The sequence below is a fragment of the Xiphophorus maculatus genome, chromosome 16 (assembly GCF_002775205.1).
Source record: "Xiphophorus maculatus strain JP 163 A chromosome 16, X_maculatus-5.0-male, whole genome shotgun sequence".
Classification (NCBI taxonomy): Eukaryota; Metazoa; Chordata; class Actinopteri; order Cyprinodontiformes; family Poeciliidae; genus Xiphophorus; species Xiphophorus maculatus.
In genome coordinates this window covers 5,980,076-5,997,076 of record NC_036458.1, presented here as the reverse complement: position 1 = coordinate 5,997,076, position 17,001 = coordinate 5,980,076, and the positions used below count along the sequence as shown (strand labels likewise).

The 17,001-nt window shown below is 37.8% G+C and overlaps 1 protein-coding gene across 2 annotated transcripts in view; it reads left to right on the top strand.

Annotated features, from left to right (window-relative positions):
* Positions 1-17,001, top strand: part of LOC102216639 (rho GTPase-activating protein 23) — an 80,870-nt gene that overhangs the window by 4,476 nt on the left and 59,393 nt on the right. Inside the window, exon 1 of one of the 2 annotated variants that reach the window (XM_023349558.1) lies at positions 10,824-11,133. The exons of the other annotated variant lie outside the window; for it this stretch is intronic. Coding sequence (XP_023205326.1) covers positions 11,080-11,133 — 54 coding nt within the window. The 5' untranslated portion in view covers positions 10,824-11,079. Of the gene's footprint in view, positions 1-10,823; positions 11,134-17,001 lie in introns of those variants that run through there. 2 annotated transcript variants of the gene reach the window in all.

Genomic DNA, 17,001 nt, shown 5'->3' with positions numbered 1-17,001 from the left:
GGGAGATGTTTTATGGGAGTAAAACTGTGTGTGTGTGTGTGTGTGTGTGTGTGTGTGTGTGTGTGTAGGTGTGTGTGTGTGTGTGTGTGTGCTGGAGAAGAAAGGGTCTTACTGGGTTACAAACGAAATAGTGAGAGGGAATGTGAAAGACGGCGAGTGTATGAGAGGGAGGGACGGACAAAAGGAGGGAACGGGTGTGCAACAGGTGGTCTAATCTGACGACAAATGTTAGACTTTTAGGAATTTCTTCCCTCACTTTCCAGAGCAGGACGCAAAGTGGGAGACATCTAAAATAAAACCTACAGCAACTTTGCTGACGCTCAAGGAAAAGAACAAAAAGAAAACATTAGAAACCACAGAAAAGAGTTTCAATCATTGCAATGGTTTCTATGTGGAGAGGAAAACACTCAGAGGTCTCTGCGGGACACATGTGGGACTTTGCGTCTGACCTTGGCCACCATTAAAATGTTTCTGTAGGAGATGAAGCGTGCAGGCTGCTCTGCCATGCAGGAAAGACATCACTCGACACTTTTACATCAGGATGAAGGGAGGAGCTACTGCATGTTGGAAAGTTAGTCACCTACTTTATTTATGAGCTTCTTATTTCAACAATTGATATATCTAATTAAAAATCTGTATTTTATTAAATGAGTTAAAGGATTGAGGTAGATTTGGATTGAGGTTACTTTAGTTTTTTTTCCAACATACTGTATTTGTTTGCTTTTTAGTTGAATTGTGCAGCATATATCCAACATAGGTGTAAATAGGTGGAAAAGGGGATTTCAAGTGCTTTCATTGATTCATATTTTCTATTTTTACATTGTAATTTTGGTCTAGTTTCTTAGTAAAGTTAAAATAAGATAAAATAACATATAAGTAAAAGTCCAGCAAGATATAATCACTTTTTTAGGTAAATAATTCCTCAGTATTAATAAAAATAAATTAAAAAATAGTTCCATTGGCATAGGAACATGTCTCTGAAAATGTCTTATTATAAGAAAAATAGTCTGTAAATTTAATCAATATTAAGGAATTGACTTAAAACAAGCTGCTGTATTTTCTGAAGTTACTTGTAAGTTAGTTTTGTCTTATTTCTAAGATATTTGCATTAGAAACTGGACAAATGTACTTGGTAAGATTTTGTGTTTTTCCGGTGGAAACTCATAAACTCTTCCTGCAGGAATGTTGGTCAGATTGTAAAACATGTTCTGCAAGTTTACTGTACACACATCTAGAAGTGCATGCAAAAAAAAAATGTACCAAAGGATTTATATTAGAGGTTCCACTGTGTTGCAGCCTTATTAATATGCAGATGCCTGCAAGTGAACAGTGAGCAGGCTGTCCCATGGGAGAAACTAGGACACCCAAACCCTGAAGGTCAACATCTTCAACTAGCTGTTTAGAAGGCTTAACCTCGGCACAAACGAGCAAAAAGCGCAGATGGCAGAGGATAAGGAGGGAGTGAGGGGCCATGTTCTTCCTTAGGGTTAAAGGTCAGTCCATTTGGTTAAAGCACCTCCTCTAAGGAGCAGTTCTAGCCATGTCAGGGAAATGCAGGAGGACAACAGAAGGATGAGCTTCATGAGATTAATCTCATTAGGAGCCCATTTTATCCGAATGGGCCTTTTTTAATGTACAGCTTGTGACACAGATTGTTTATCTTGTAGGACTTTTCCAGTCTGTTTGAGTTTGAGAGAAGCAGAAATCAGCATCCAGGTATTTTGTGCACACAGATGAGGTCTGTGGTTTCATTATTTTGATCATTAGAGCGGATTTAGTCATTCATTTCTGCATCCCAGTGCAAACTCTGCTCCTCTGATCGCCTTATTTCAGCATCATATTGACCCAGGTTGTACATCAAATGATGCAGGGATGCACAAATGTCCATTTTGCTTCCAATAAACATGATTATTTTTGGACTTGAAGTCCTCTAATTGCTGCAAAAGCTCACAGAGACATAAAGGGTGGATGATTTAAAACTTCCTGCCTTTTTCTGAAACTTTTTTTTATTACTTTTTACCATTGTTCACTCATAAATTCTGTTAAATCTCACAGTTTTGAGATAATTTTCTCAATATCCTCATCTGTGTCCTGCCACAGAGCCCTCTTGTGGTACCCTGCTGCAACTGCAGTTCTGTGCAGGGTTGAGGATTATTTGTTTACATAAATCTGTGCAGCAGAGAAGCAGATGGTCATCCTTTTAGCAGGATTCATCCCTTACTAATAAGATGTTTTTCTACATTACTGAAAAACAGTGCAGATTTATTAATAAATTAACAATAAATACTTGTGATCCTGCATGATTTTCAGTCAGAAACTATTAAAAAATAGTTTAAAGAAGTATTTTGAATCTTTCTGAGACTGACAGCTTTGTGTGGGATTTTATTTTCTCCACCGAAGGAAATTCTGCACATTTCTGAATGGAAAGTTTCAAACCTACAGCTCCTGTCCGTCAAAAAGAAAATGCTGTGCTCTAAAGCTATGTCTAGACAAATTTATCTCTGAGCTTAAAGAGCGTAGAAATGCTCAGATTAGGGTATGATCTCCTCACGGGAACAAGATTATTGAGTTAACTTCATATACTGTCAGCGATGTGGCTCAAAGCGTATGTTGTTGTTATAGATAATCTGTTGCATTTAAATCTTTTTAAAAGTTTTTTGTCATTTTGAGAGGAAGAGTGCAGAAAGCTGGTTTATGAGCTCAATTATAACATGAATGATCATATGAAGTTCATATTTAGTCTTTTAATAAATGAGGTAGGAGGTTCTCAAATGTCATTTAATACAACAATGCCAACCTCTAGTAAGATTTCATTAGGAATGAAGATTTGTTGGCATAAAAATGATTTTTGCCTCGACAAGTTTTGATTTTAGTGGCTCAGAAATTTCTATGTTTTTTCTGGAAAATTTCAGACATTAGTCAGAATATTTCTGAGTATATTCTGTAATTTCTTTATTTTTAGAGTTCAGAAAGTTCTTTCTAGAAAATTTCTGGTATTAATCTCAACATTTCGGAGTTTATTTATAATGTTTGAAGCTCAGAAATTTCTGTGTTTTTGTCAAGAAGATCTCAGAGATTAATTTTTTTCCTCTTGCAAATTTTTCAACTTTTAGAGTTCAGAAATTTCCACGTTTTTTTTCTAGACATTTTCAGAGATTAATCTCAATATTTTTCCCTCTCAAATTTTAGACTTTTGAGCTCAGAAATTTTCCATTTTTTTCTAGAAAATGAATCTCAATACCTCTGAGTCTTTTGGCGGGGATTTACTACTCTTTTCCAACAATGGCACTAATTTTCCATCGTAAATAACATCCTTAAAGTCTGTCCAGAAGGTGCAAAAAAAAGAAAACATTCTCAGATTTTAAGTGGGTATATTTAGGACGTTCCTGACTCACCACTGACCAGCAGAAAGGTCTGATTTAAATATTTCCACTTATATCAGCTAGTTTCCCAAAAGAGTTACTTTCAACGAACCGCTCCATGAGGAAGCAGAGCTGTGAAAGGTAAAAAGCCGCCTTGTGAAGCGGCGGCCAGCAGGAAGGAAACCCACTGAGCTGCTACTGGAAGCTCCAGACTGTTTATTTTATCACTCTGTGTCTCTTCATGGAGATTTAGGAGAAGAGAAAAGGTGGAGCTGGGCACCGCCTGCAGGGAAGTCCTTCAAGAAATGTGTGCCAAGTGTTTATAGTAACAACGGACATTTATAGCAACAGAGGAATCCCTTGGATGTGATTCACTTGTTCTCTGTGTTTGTCTGGAGTTTCTAATAATGAGCGCATTCGTCGCTCAGGACAGTCTGGCGTTTCACTTGGGTTGAATCAGCAGCCATTTTGCAATAGGTGACACCTGAATGTCCATTACTGTCCTTGTTAGTCTCTGGGTATTTCCTTGTCTTTGTTCGTTTATCTAAATCTTTCCCACATGTACTTTTCTAATCTGTTCTCTCCATGTTGAGTCATGCCAGAAAAAAAAAAAAAAAACTGCACAGACTGGAGGTTCAGGAGTTCATGTTTTTGGATGAGATATGGTTCTGTGAATAAGTGTTTGCACCCGTTTCTCTGAGTTTGGTTCCTTTGTCCTACCTAAACGTTGACAAACAAATCGAAGGTAAACACAAAATGTCGTTTTGGAAGCAATTATTTTATATAATAAGAGAAGAAACCCAACCAGCCTGGTTCTTTGTGAAAAGTAAAATGTTTCCCTTTGTTTGGGAAGTTAATTTAAGTCAGGGATTTTATCTTGCTTCCTTCCTTCTATAGTTAGAATATTTGTTCAGATGAGGCCCGTTTATCAGATTAAAAGTTAAACACACTTTTCATTAAGCTCACATTTACGTTCTCTAACTTTGTCAACATTCTCAACCTTTTTTTCTTTTGGTGTCTTTTACTAGTTGGGGAATCAACCATTTCTTTCTAGGTTTCAGGTCCAGAATATCCCCAATTACTCCTCTAGGGTTTGTTTAGGTCACCATGCCGATAGACTTTGACTAGGCTGTTCTGGAAAAAATTCTGTAATGTGACAAAATGTAAAAAAAAATTACCTGCAAAGGTTTGAATGTAGAAGTATAAAATGCAGAGTTGGATAGTAAGTAATAACTTGAGTTTCTTTGTTATGGTCTATCATCTCTACTTTTTTCTTTTACTTGAGTGAAAATATTTTTTCTAGAGTAAAATCCAGAAATTTTACTGTAAGAGTAACAATCTTGTTCTGACCCTGGGAGTTCTGTTCGAAGTTTTTCTTCCTGTCTGGGCCAAACTGGTCAGCTGTTTCTCTCCTCTTGTGCCAGTTGTCCAACAAGACAAAGAAGGCTCCTCTTTCACACAGGGACACAGAGAGGGGGGCTGCAGCGCCGCTTAATCCACACAACCACTGCAGGTTTTTGCAACACAACCTCCTGTGAGCCTCCAGGAGCCTCCAAGCCACACAACTTCTGACATATCACTGCAAAAACACTAAATCCTTCCAAATATTTTTGGTGTATTTTCTAGTGCAAATATCTTAGTGCAAAACTAACATACAAGTAACTTTTCAGCAAGACGATGAGCTTGTTTTGAGTCAATAATTCCTTAGTAGTTCCACTGGCAGATTATTTCAGTTCATCAAAATTAAGACATTTTTGACTTAAAACAACACACATCTACCTGTAAAGTGACTTGGAAGATAGTTTAGTCTTATTTCAGGTGTATTAAGATATTTGCACCAGAAATTAGACCACAAATTCTTTGCAAGAATTTGTGTTTTTGCAGTGTATCACTCCATGATACACTGCACTTCTCCTAAATGCTTCATTGCACTGCAAAACACAAAATCTTACCAAGTATATCTAGTCCAAATATCTTTGTACATTTAAAATAAGACTGAACTTACTTATAAAACACTTTTCAGCAAGAAATAGGAGCTTGTTTGACTCAATAAATAAAAAAAATTGCTTGTTCCACCAGCAGATTAATTAATTTAAAACTTGGAAAAATATTTTTGAAATGATCTGCCAGTGAAACTAGAACCATTTTTAAACAATATATAGAAATTAGTGACTTAAAACAACTCGTATCTTGCTGAAAAGTTACTGGTAAGTCAGTTTTGCTTCATTTCAAGTGTAAAACTACTTGGTAAGATTTCATGTTTTTGCAGTGTGCATGTTAATGAGTAAGTTTCTTCTTCTCCTAACACTTTATCTTCATCTTATATCTCTACCCAGCTTCTTATTACATCTGCAACTCCTCCAGAAACAGAACTCCTTCCTATATCAGATCAGAGAGAGAGGAAAACGATACCATAGCTTGGCAGAGGTTTCACATTGTGTCCTTTTCCCTCTCATTGCTCCAGGAAAATCTTCATTAAATGCCACTGTATCAAGTAAAGGTATAGTGTGGCCTGCTTGAACAGAGAGCTAAGTGTTGGAGGACTCTACAGACGTTAAAAAAGATGTGCCAGCTACACTCCGCCTCAGACATTTACAGAAAGGACAGGCTTAATAACATGAGGGGAAGTGGAGTGAAACAGAGGAACGAGGAAGCCTTAAAGTGGAGAGACGGGGGAGTAAATGGAGTGATCACAATTAGTATCTAGCTCACAAGATCTGTGAAGTGGCCTAGAAAAATACGAGGGATGCCCAGAAAATGGGGAGCCTGGTCTTAACCAGGTCAGAAGAGGGAGGCGGGATGAAAATAAGGTTGTTTATGGGCTGTGTGTGTGTGATTATGTAATGAGTTGCAGTCTCTGGATGCTTCCTGCCCATCCCCAGCCGGCTGTGGCCCTGGAGGGGGAAAAGGATCGGGTCGTGTCGCCTCACATCAGCATTATCAAACCGAAGGGGGGGCTGAGTCTGTAAACCACGGGGGACATACCCAACACCCCGAGGGTGTGTGTCAGAGAGGAAGCCTGACCCAGAGACGCAACGAGAGGGGCAAAATGAGCAGTCTAGTGACAGACAGTCAAGTCCGAACCAAGCAAATCTATAGAAAATAAGTGAGTTTGAAAGATTACAAGGAGATTTAGAAAGAAAAATATAAAGAAACAAGAAATGATTCAAGAATTTTGAGCTATAAAATTAGTCGTGTGAGCAACAAAGTGACATACAGTCATGTCTGAATAAAAAAATACCCTCAGAAAACAGGAGTTTAAAAGATTTCAAGGAGAAAATATAAAAAATAAAGAAAATTTCTCAAGAGTTTTGCGCTCTAAAATTAGTTATGATCCATCTTTCAGTAAGACCATTTACCATCTTTCCTCTTCAGCTGAAGTATCAATAACAGAAATCCCGTTTTGCTCCCGTTTTGTGTGGGGAAGATGAACAATCCACCAAAAACAGAAGGTTTGAGTAAGATCACAAAAAGAAGATAAAAACTGATTTATGTCCAGCAATATGAAACCCTCTGGCTGTAAAAAAAAAAAAAAAAAAAGCCTGAAGAGTCAGACTCCGAACAGAGAGGATATAAAATGTCCATCTGTGGCGTCCCCTCTCACTGTTTGACCCCTCAAAGAAAAGGCGGCTTTGTGATTTCTCTCTGTATCGCAATTCAAACCTTCTTAAACCCAGGATGTGTTTTCAAATCCAGACCACATGAGATCTCTGGCTGAACTGCACAATGTCTGGCAAAAGTAAATCTGTTGAACTTTTCCACACCGTGTCAAAAGTGTGGAAGACCCGCATGCTGTGTCTAACACAAAAAGACTTAATTCACTAATTATGTGCCTTTCCGAAGACAGTAGGTTGAACTGGGTTTTATTTAGTGGCATCAGAGTAAAGGAGGTTTTATACCTTTTAGAGCGACAGAAACTGACTTTAGGTTCTGCAAGGAAAAAGACCGGAGATGAAAGCTGAGTCAGCAGCTGCTCCTCTTGGCGTGGGAATGCCTGGATCTCTATGGAGCTAAATTAAGGCCAAAACGTTTGTTCAAAATAAATAAATAAATAATTTAACTGAAGAAAAGGCTTTGAGTGACCTTTCCTGTTTTATCCATTTTTCACTCCACGCTGTTGTTGTTTTTTTATTTGTAAGCAGCTATAAGATGTGGTGAGGAAGTTACTGAACATGCTGTTGCTAGGTAACCAAAGTTGGGGGGAACTTAAATCTGTAAAATAGTTTTGAACACTGTTCTAAGTTTCACATCTTTTTTTCCCAGTTTCAAAACTTTTTTTAAAATTTCAAACTTCAATTTCAAACTATTTTTCCTGTTTCAAAATATTTTTTGGTTTCAAATCTTATTTTCAGTTAAAAACAATTTTGGTTAGAATTTTTTATTTCAAATCTTTTTCACTCTAAAACTTTTGTCGCACTAATTTCCAAAGTAATCTTTTTTTTCTAACTTTTCAGTTTTAAAAATATATTTTGAAACTGAAAAAATATTTGAAATTGAAAAAAGATTCAAAATTACGTTTCAGATTCAAACTTGTTTTTTTTCCAGTTTAAATTTTTTTTTATTTGAAACCTTTTTTACTTAAAACTTTTTTCTGTCAGAATAATTTTTGAAACTTTTTCAAAACTGAAAAAATGTTTTGAAATTGAAAAAAGATTTGAAACTGTAAAAAAAATTGAAAGAAAAAAATTTTCAAAATTACATTTCAGAATAAAATTTTTTATTTCAAACCTTGTTCACTTAATTTTTTTTTTTTCAAACTTTCTAAATAATTTTTGGAACGTTTTTGAAACTGAAAAATACAAGCTTGAAACTCAACAAATATTTGAAATTAAAAAAAATTACCTAAAAAAATTGAAACAGGAAAAAAAAAAAAATTATGTTTCAGATTTAAAGTTTTTTTTCAGTTTCAGATTTTATTTTTTTGTAGTTTAATTTCTTTTTGTATCAAATCTTTTTTTCAGTCTAATGTTTTTTTTAGTATTATTATTTTGAACAAACCTCATGGCCCCAATGTAGCTCCATAGATTCCCCTTGACTCCTCTCTGTTTCGCCGGTGTTTGAAGTGGCTCTGTTACCTCAGTAATGGCGGCCACATGGTCCTTCATCTATGAGCCGATAAAGCAACTCCTTGTTGTTGTTTTTTTATCTTTTCTTCTTCTTTCTGCTCTTGTTTTCACTTACTTCACATAATAGCCATGAAGATTATTTATAGTATGTCATGTAGTGTAAATTCTTGGCAGCAGACTGAAGTTCCTGTTCTGGTGGTGACTTAGTTAACTTCCCCTCCTGACTGTGTGTTGATTCATAGATAGAATTTATTCTCAGCACGTCTCTCACCACTTTTCCGAGAACGTATGACTTTTTTTTTTCCCCTTTGGTGTCTTTTTAAAGCTCTTCTGGCTTCTTTCATTGTTCAGCCCGTTTTCTGCTCCATCCATCTGTTTATGTGTTACAGTTTGTGGGTTGGTGGTGGGAGTCATTGTAAACCTAAAGTTATGTCTGATACGCCCAATTTCACAACCATGCGGTTTCTTTTGTAATATAGCTTGAGTTATGAGGCTGATCAGTGTGAGAAGATTAGTCTCTGATTTATTTGAAAATTAAAATTTAACTGAAATATTGGTTCTTTTACGGAGTTAATTTAAACAGAGTTTGCGGGATTTTAGAGCAGATGCAGAAAATGTTTTATGGGATTATGAGGATGTTTTGTAATTCTTTAAAGATAATCACATTTTTTTTCAAGTGCAATGAAATTGCTTGTTCAATCACTTTTAGTTGGAGATTTCAAATTCGTTTTTAAAGCTGGGTCTTTAAACAGAGCTGGCCCAAAGCATAAGCAAACTAAGCAGCTGCTTAGTGCAAAAAACATATAACATTTAATTCTAAATCTGACATTAATTGAGAGAGAAAAACTGTAGTTAAGGTTACCAAGGTTATTTGTGTTAGTTATTTGGTAGAATAATGAGATAGATGTGTGTTTTTTAGCAAATTTTAACCCGGATATAGAAAAATGTGAAAAGAAAATTCAGCCTTGTACATTTTTCTTTGTTTTTGTAAAGTTTTATGACAATGTTATAGTAAATATAGTATTAATTATTCTGTATTTTGTACAAGAGTTGCACATAGTTACATATCTACACATATTATAGACTCCCATAAAATTTGGAAATACATTTTACTTACTTTACTTCTTTTTGTATCAAGATTTTTTTCAGCCAAGTTTTCTCAAGTTACGGTATTTTGTGACTGAGGGGGAAAACATATGCAAATTTTTAATCCAAAAGGGTTCAATCTCTAAATCTGAGTTAAAAAAATAACTGAAAAAAATTTCAACATTTATGAGAAATTGTTTTGCTCGAAATAGAGACGTTGTTATATTACAACATTGGGACTTTACCTTTCAACAATTTAGAAAAGAAAAGCTTTGTCTGACTCTAATTAATAGTTAATTTTGCAACAATTAAGTTAACTGGATGCATTGCTGTCAAAACGTTGATCATAGATTAAAAAGCATTTCTGTGTAAACTCTGAGTCACTGAGTCTTGAACTGAAATTCTTGTTTAAATTGCATTTCAAAAAACTTTTTTTCACATAGTAAAAAAATACACTTTTTCAAACCTAATCATCAGGATAAACAACACAGAAATAAATCTATTATTATATGATAACATAGTTGAGACTAGTTTTGTGGAATTATTAAAAATATATTTTAAATGATAACGTAATGAAAAAAATATTACTATTATTATTTCCCTCTACTATTTTTACTACTACCAACAATATTTATGTTAATTTGGCACATTGAGAGTTGCTCATTTGTCTTGAGGAGTTTTGTTTTGATCTGATGCTATAAATAATAACAATGGAGCATTTTCTAAAATTATTTTTTGCATCATATAGAGCGAAAAGAATGCACGAACAGAAATACTGCATAAGTACGTAATTTAATCACAGCAGCTCCTTTCTGCAGCCTGCTCTCGGGTTTGGGTGCAGCCAGAGGGAGCCCGCACGCTGCAGCTCTGCAGGGCGGACCCCTCATGCCTTTTGGTTTCTGTCCTCGGGCGTCAAGGTAACCACCGCAAGAAAAATGATATTTCCGGAGAATAATTGCTATAAAAGCATTTCAAAATTCAGTTCTTAGAGATGTTGCTTCTCCCGTGTGAATCCTGTTTTCTGAAGACAATCCATTCTCGAGTATTCAAGTCTATAAATACTACAAATGAATCAAGGTTACCAGAAGTGACTTCATTATTGTTTTTTTTTTTTTTTTTTTTTACACTTTTCATTACAGTATAAACATTTATTTCCGCCCCTTTTCTTGAGCTTTAGACAAATTCCTTTCCATGACTTTACTTTGAAGGCCGCCTCTCGTCGCTTCCTGCGTTCCGAGGCCGCCGCTGCCGTTTTCCAGGCAGGGATTTAGAAATGCACAACTGATGCGCTTTGGCGGAAGGAGAAGAAGAAGAAGAAGAGGAGGAGGAGGAGGGGGAGGCAGGGCAGCGCAGTGGACGTCCCGAAAACAACGGGAACAGAGTTGGGAATTTTTTTTCTCTCCCCCCTTTTAGGAGGAAGGAAGCTGGAAAAGTGTTGAACATATAAGTTTGCGTCTGAGCGGGGCATTGTTCAGTTTCACCGCTCCCCGAGCTGCCTCTGTTGCCGCTTGCGCTGCAACAAAACTGCGTCTCCTTATTGCAGCAACAACACTTTCTGCCGTCCAATGAATGGAGTTGCTTTCTGCCTTGTTGGAATACCACCCTTCTCAGAGAGCAACGTAAGTAGCCGCTTCTGGTTCCGTCCTGCTGCTGGTTTTAGTTTGGACACGGCGGAGCGCGGCGCCGTGGTTTGGTCAGAGAGCGTGATTTCCTAAGAGGCTTAAGTAAGTCCAGTTTACTCAGCCGCTGTGTACACACACTCATCGACAGGCTGCACAGAACCCATGTGTTTGAACAGAGTTTTTCCTCCAGTTTTCGATCCGCTGCTGTGTTGTGAACTGGTCCAGAGGTTTTCCACCCGGGTTGGGTCAGCCTTTTGTCTCTGCTTTTGGAGGCAGGCGGGACGTCCCGAACTGGGATGCTGCAGGCGTCGATCTCTGGTTCTCGGTTTTTAACATTACATAACATTAGCGATGGGCGTTATCACTAAATTTATCTCGATAACGATATCGACAGCGGACGATATTCCAAATTTTCAGCCTTTTATTTTTAAAAGTTGCGTTATAATTCAAAACAATATTGTCAAAAATACTATAATAAAGACATCACAGATGGTATTCCACGTAGTTTTCTTAATTTTCTTTTTTAATTGAATATGGCTACATAAATATGCAACTTCAAAACAGAGTCTTGTTTTTAACATTACATAATATTTGGGTGATATTGCCAAACGTGCCTCCACATTTTCTGCCTTTTTAAACTGAATTTGGCTAAACAAATATGTAATTTCAAAACAGAGTCTTTTGTTTTTAACTTTACCAAATATTAAGAGAGGGCAACATTGACTAAAATACATAGGAAAGCATAAAATGTTAGCAACTGGAATTGAGTTAAATTTGGTGTTAAGTCCCAGTTTGATGCTTTAATTTTAAGGAAATAGAGCAGTGGTAATCTTCAATGTTTGTTTTATCGGAACAACACTCATAACGTTTATATAGTTTAATAGTTAAATCACCAAATATACAGTCATGCATTAATAGGTGCAAACTATTTTAACCGTCAGAAGCTAATCTCCACTTTTAGGGCTACAACCAATAGCATTGTGCCAAAATATTTCAGTCTCCTTTAAAATGTTTAAATATACTGTATGAAAAATCTGCAACTAGTTAGATTTTCCGCAAATAATTTGGTGTTACGTTCCACAGAAAAATCCATGATTAGCTCAATCAGTTAATACTGAACTATCTTCTTTATTAGCTAGATTATCTACATTTTTTTTTGCATCATCATTTGTACCTGGCATCCCGAAACTGTCTTTTGCATGTTTTTTTATTGTGAAATGTGCAGAAAGCACTACTTACTGTAACAACACTCTAAATATCCACTTACCTGATGAAAATTTTTAAGTCACATTCCCAAATGTTACATGTTCCTGACCGGATTAAAATGACACATTAGCATTTTGTGTGTCCAACTAATTGGTGCATCTTTATGAAATATTTACGCAAAGTATTTATTTCTCAAAGGACAAAAAACCCAACCTTTGCTAGAGAGAGTTTGAGGGCTTGAGAAATGTTTAGCGATCAGTTTATGTGTCACAGTGAAGCTATGTGCCAACATGTCAGTCTGGGCTTTGATGTGCTTTTGAAGGAGCCATGTGGTTTGCTATCCTGGCCTGCTGGTGCTTATATATTCTCTCTAGAATAAAGTGAATGTGCGAGGCAGATGCAGAGATTATTTCCTTTGTGTCGTCTGCTGTCTGAGTCCGTACAGCTGTTTGTTTGTGCGTTTGACCCGGTAAAGGAGGTTACGTTTACCTCTCCCTGCCTGTGTGTTTGCACAGTTTTGTTGTAATTAGGATTCTGTCTGTTTTGCTTTCTGTGTTCGCCAGTCACCTCCTTTTTATCTGTTGTTGCAAAGTTTGTCCCCTCCAGCAAAGACCAACACTTCCTCCTCTGTGGTCACGCTTTAATTGAACCCACTGTGGGCGCTTTGATTGAGCTGTTCGTTCAAACGCGCCAGATTCACTTTCATCTGCTCAGTTTTGCCTGTTGGGTAAAGATGAAATGCTTTGTAGGAAACAGAAGCTGTCGTTGTCAATTAGGAAGAAGTTTTAAAGCTTTCTTTCAAAGTAGGGGTGCACCGATTGCAGTTTTCTGGCCCATTTTTAGACAGCCTGATTCTTATTTTGGGCAATGCCAATTTTTAAATCTGAAATGTTGCTAAATGAAAGTTGCTGAGTTGGTAACAGTGGGGTGAAATTGGGCCGATCACCAATTTCTGAAAATTAAGGCTATAAATTGTTGCACCTCTGTTTTCTAAATCCCCATATTGTAGTCTTATCTATCTTCTCAGTACTTTATTTCATTTACTGTATTCATTTGTGGTATTTTAATAAATAATAACTGTAGTTCGTTTACCTAGAAAGTTTGTTTGTTTGTGGAAGTGTGAATGCGCAATTGAACAACCAAAAACCAAACTCTGGTCTGCCTAAAAACCGAAAACTCGGTTTGGTTGAAATGAACTCTGGAGCGGTTTGAATCCATATTTGAATGTGCAAAAACTGGAATCACAAAAATAAACTAGTGTAATGGAAACACACCAATTTTAATTTTGGTTTTATTCAAGTGTGTTTTTGCAAAACTGCTATGGAAATGTTTCTTTTGCATCACACAAGTCATGAAATCAACAATTGGATGTTACTGCCGGTGGAAAAGACGAAGAGGAGGATGATGGCCTAGCATGTTTTTTTTCATGACTTACAAACTTTTTCACGTGTGATATTAATTGCGTTTCTTATTAGATGAGAACACCGCAATTGTGAAATTGTGTTTTTTCAACATTTGTTGAATATCAACAAAGTTTTGCACGTTTGTAATGGAAACTGAAATTTTAAGCTGAAGTTCACTTAAGTCATACAGAGGTACAATGACTCACCTCTGAATTGCTAAAAAACACAAAAAATGATAATTTTTTTAATGTCTGGATTTAAAAACAATTGACGTGAGACTTTAAGCTGCAAAAAAAGGAGGATACCTCTTAGAAGACGCATACTTTTTCGACAGTACTGTGGATAAAGTGGAACAAATCAGGTTAGACGCAGAACAACACAAGAATCTTCCCATGTTTGTTACAAAGTGAGTCGGGCTTTAGGGTGTTGGCTCTTCCTCCAAACCTGTGGAGGAAGGGAGACAACTAGAGCAGTTCTGATGGCGTCCAGTGGGACCTGAATAACGTTGTTACTGGTCCGGCTCTAATGTAGCAGTGCTGTGCTTTATGAGGGAATCAATAGAGGCAGAGGGCAGGGTGAGCAGTGCATCTCATGTCCAGTGCTGCATTGTGTCACGTGCCGCCTCAGCGCTTCGATGATGGGAAACACGAGGCTGTTTTTATGAACGGTTTGCTTCGAGCTGATCCAGCAGATGTTTAAATCATCAAATCAGGTTCTGATTCTGTGCTACACGCTTTCTGTTGATGCGTGAACAGTTTCAGGCTCTAATCTTCCAAAGATTTATGGAGTCTGCTGAGCACTGAGCGTCTTGCATCTCCTCTATCTGATCATTGCACTGCAGACTTCATACTGCAGATAAATCAGCTGGCCTGGGATCGGTTCTTTCTGTCTTTGGAGATTCCCGCACAGCCTGGAAAAAGAAAGGAAAATTGTGGAATCTTGTTGAAGAAGTTTCCAGATCTTGATAAACATAGAAAAAGAAAATACAGTAAAAATGAATCTAACTTCTAAGTAGGAGTTGGCAAAAGTATTGATTAATTATTTTCCAATTCAGTTTCGATTTGACCATGATTGCTATATGAACTCAGTGGATGTGAAGTTGTCTTCTTTGTTAATTGGCGGTTACACATTTAGCTGGGGATTCACATAGTTGATTGACAGCGCTAAGTCCCGCCTCCTGGCTCTGATTGGTAGTTTCTGACTGGCTGCAGTGCATTTCTTCAGATAACAGTAATGGCTCAGGGAAAGATGGATAAGATCTGATTATCTGTTTCATATTGTACTGTTATGTTTGAACAAATATGTAAAAAACATATTTTTTATAAAAGTTAAACACTGCAGCTTTAAATCCCCTATTTCAGTTTAATTTTTCCAGCTGCAGCACCGACCAGACTCGGCCACAAATACTAACTTGCACTATGTGGGGGGCTTAAAACACAAACTCTGGGACTCCAACAAGTTCAGTCGGGGTTGGAGTTGCGTGTAGACCTTGTGACCTTGATGCAGGTGCAGGGAAACGTACACAAACATGAACACCCCTGGATGAAAATCTGAGTGAAAATCGTCTCTGTGGAGAGTTTTACTGTTTGGCCTTCTCTCCGTGTGTTTACATGAGGAAGTCCTTGATGCTGTACAAACATGGAGCTGGCAGTATATAGGTGGGCGAAGGACATCAGTCGTCACTGACCTTGTTTACTGTGGGAAGAGGAGAGCAGCTGCTGCGGCGCGGCTCTGAGCGGGCGCTGTGTGTCTAGCTAATGGCTCTTTATTGATTCTCTTTAGTCAGTCCGTTTACTCGGAAAGAGACCTGAAATAAAAAAGAAATTATGTAAAATTAATCTGTAAGTGGTGCTTAGCAGATGCATCCATAAAAGTGTGGAGTTTGAAGTATTTTCCAGATCTCATCTCTAAAACATTCCTTGTTCTGTTTTCCACACAATGAACCAGAATTCCTGAAAATGTGTTTAGGATAAAACAGTTTTACTGTCCATCCATCCATCCATCCATCCATCCATCCGTCCGTCCGTCCATCCATATGTCCATCCGTCCATCCATCCATCCATCCATCCATCCATCCATCCATCCATCCATCCATCCATCCATCCATCCATCCATCCATCCATCAATCCATCCATCCATCCATCCATCCATCCATCCATCCATCCATCCATCCATCCATCCATACGTCCATCTGTCCATCCATCCATCCATCCATCCATCAATCCATCCATCCATCCATCCATCCATACGTCCATCCGTCCGTCCATCAATCCATCCATCCATCCATCAATCCATCCATCCATCCATCCATCATCTAGTCTTTAATCCATCCATCCATCCATCCATCCATCATCTAGTCTTTAATCCATCCATCCATCCATCCATCATCTAGTCTTTAATCCATCCATCCATCCATCCATCATCTAGTCTTTAATCCATCCATCCATCCATCCATCATCTAGTCTTTAATCCATCCATCCATCCATCCATCATCTAGTCTTTAATCCATCCATCCATCCATACGTCCATCCGTCCATCCATCCATCCATCCATCAATCCATCCATCCATCCATCCATCCATCCATCCATCCATCCATCCATCCATCCATCCATCAATCTATCCATCCATCCATCCACCCATCATCTAGTCTTTAATCCATCCATCCAGCCATCCGTCCATCCATCCATCCATCCATCCATCCATCCATCCATCCATCCATCCATCCATCCATCCATCCATCCATCCATCCATCCATCCATCCATCCATCCATCCATCCATCCATCCATCCATCCATCCATCCATCCATCCATCCATCCATCCATCCATCCATCCATCATCTAGTCTTTAATCCATCCATCCATCTGTCCATCCATCCATCATCTAGTCTTTAATCCATCCATCCATCCATCAATCCATCCATCCATCCATCCATCCATCCATCCATCCATCCATCCATCCATCCATCCATCCATCCATCCATCCATCCATCCATCCATCCATCATCTAGCCTTTAATCCATCCATCCATCATCTAGTCTTTAATCCATCCATCCATCCATCCATCCATCCATCCATCCATCCATCAGTCCGTCCATCCATCCATCCATCCATCCATCCATCCATCCATCATCCTTCCACCCCTCCATCCGTCCATCCATCCATCCATCCATCCATCCATATCTAGTCTTTAATCCATCCATCCATCCGTCCGTCCGTCTGCCATACATTCATCAATTCATACGTACAGAAATATCT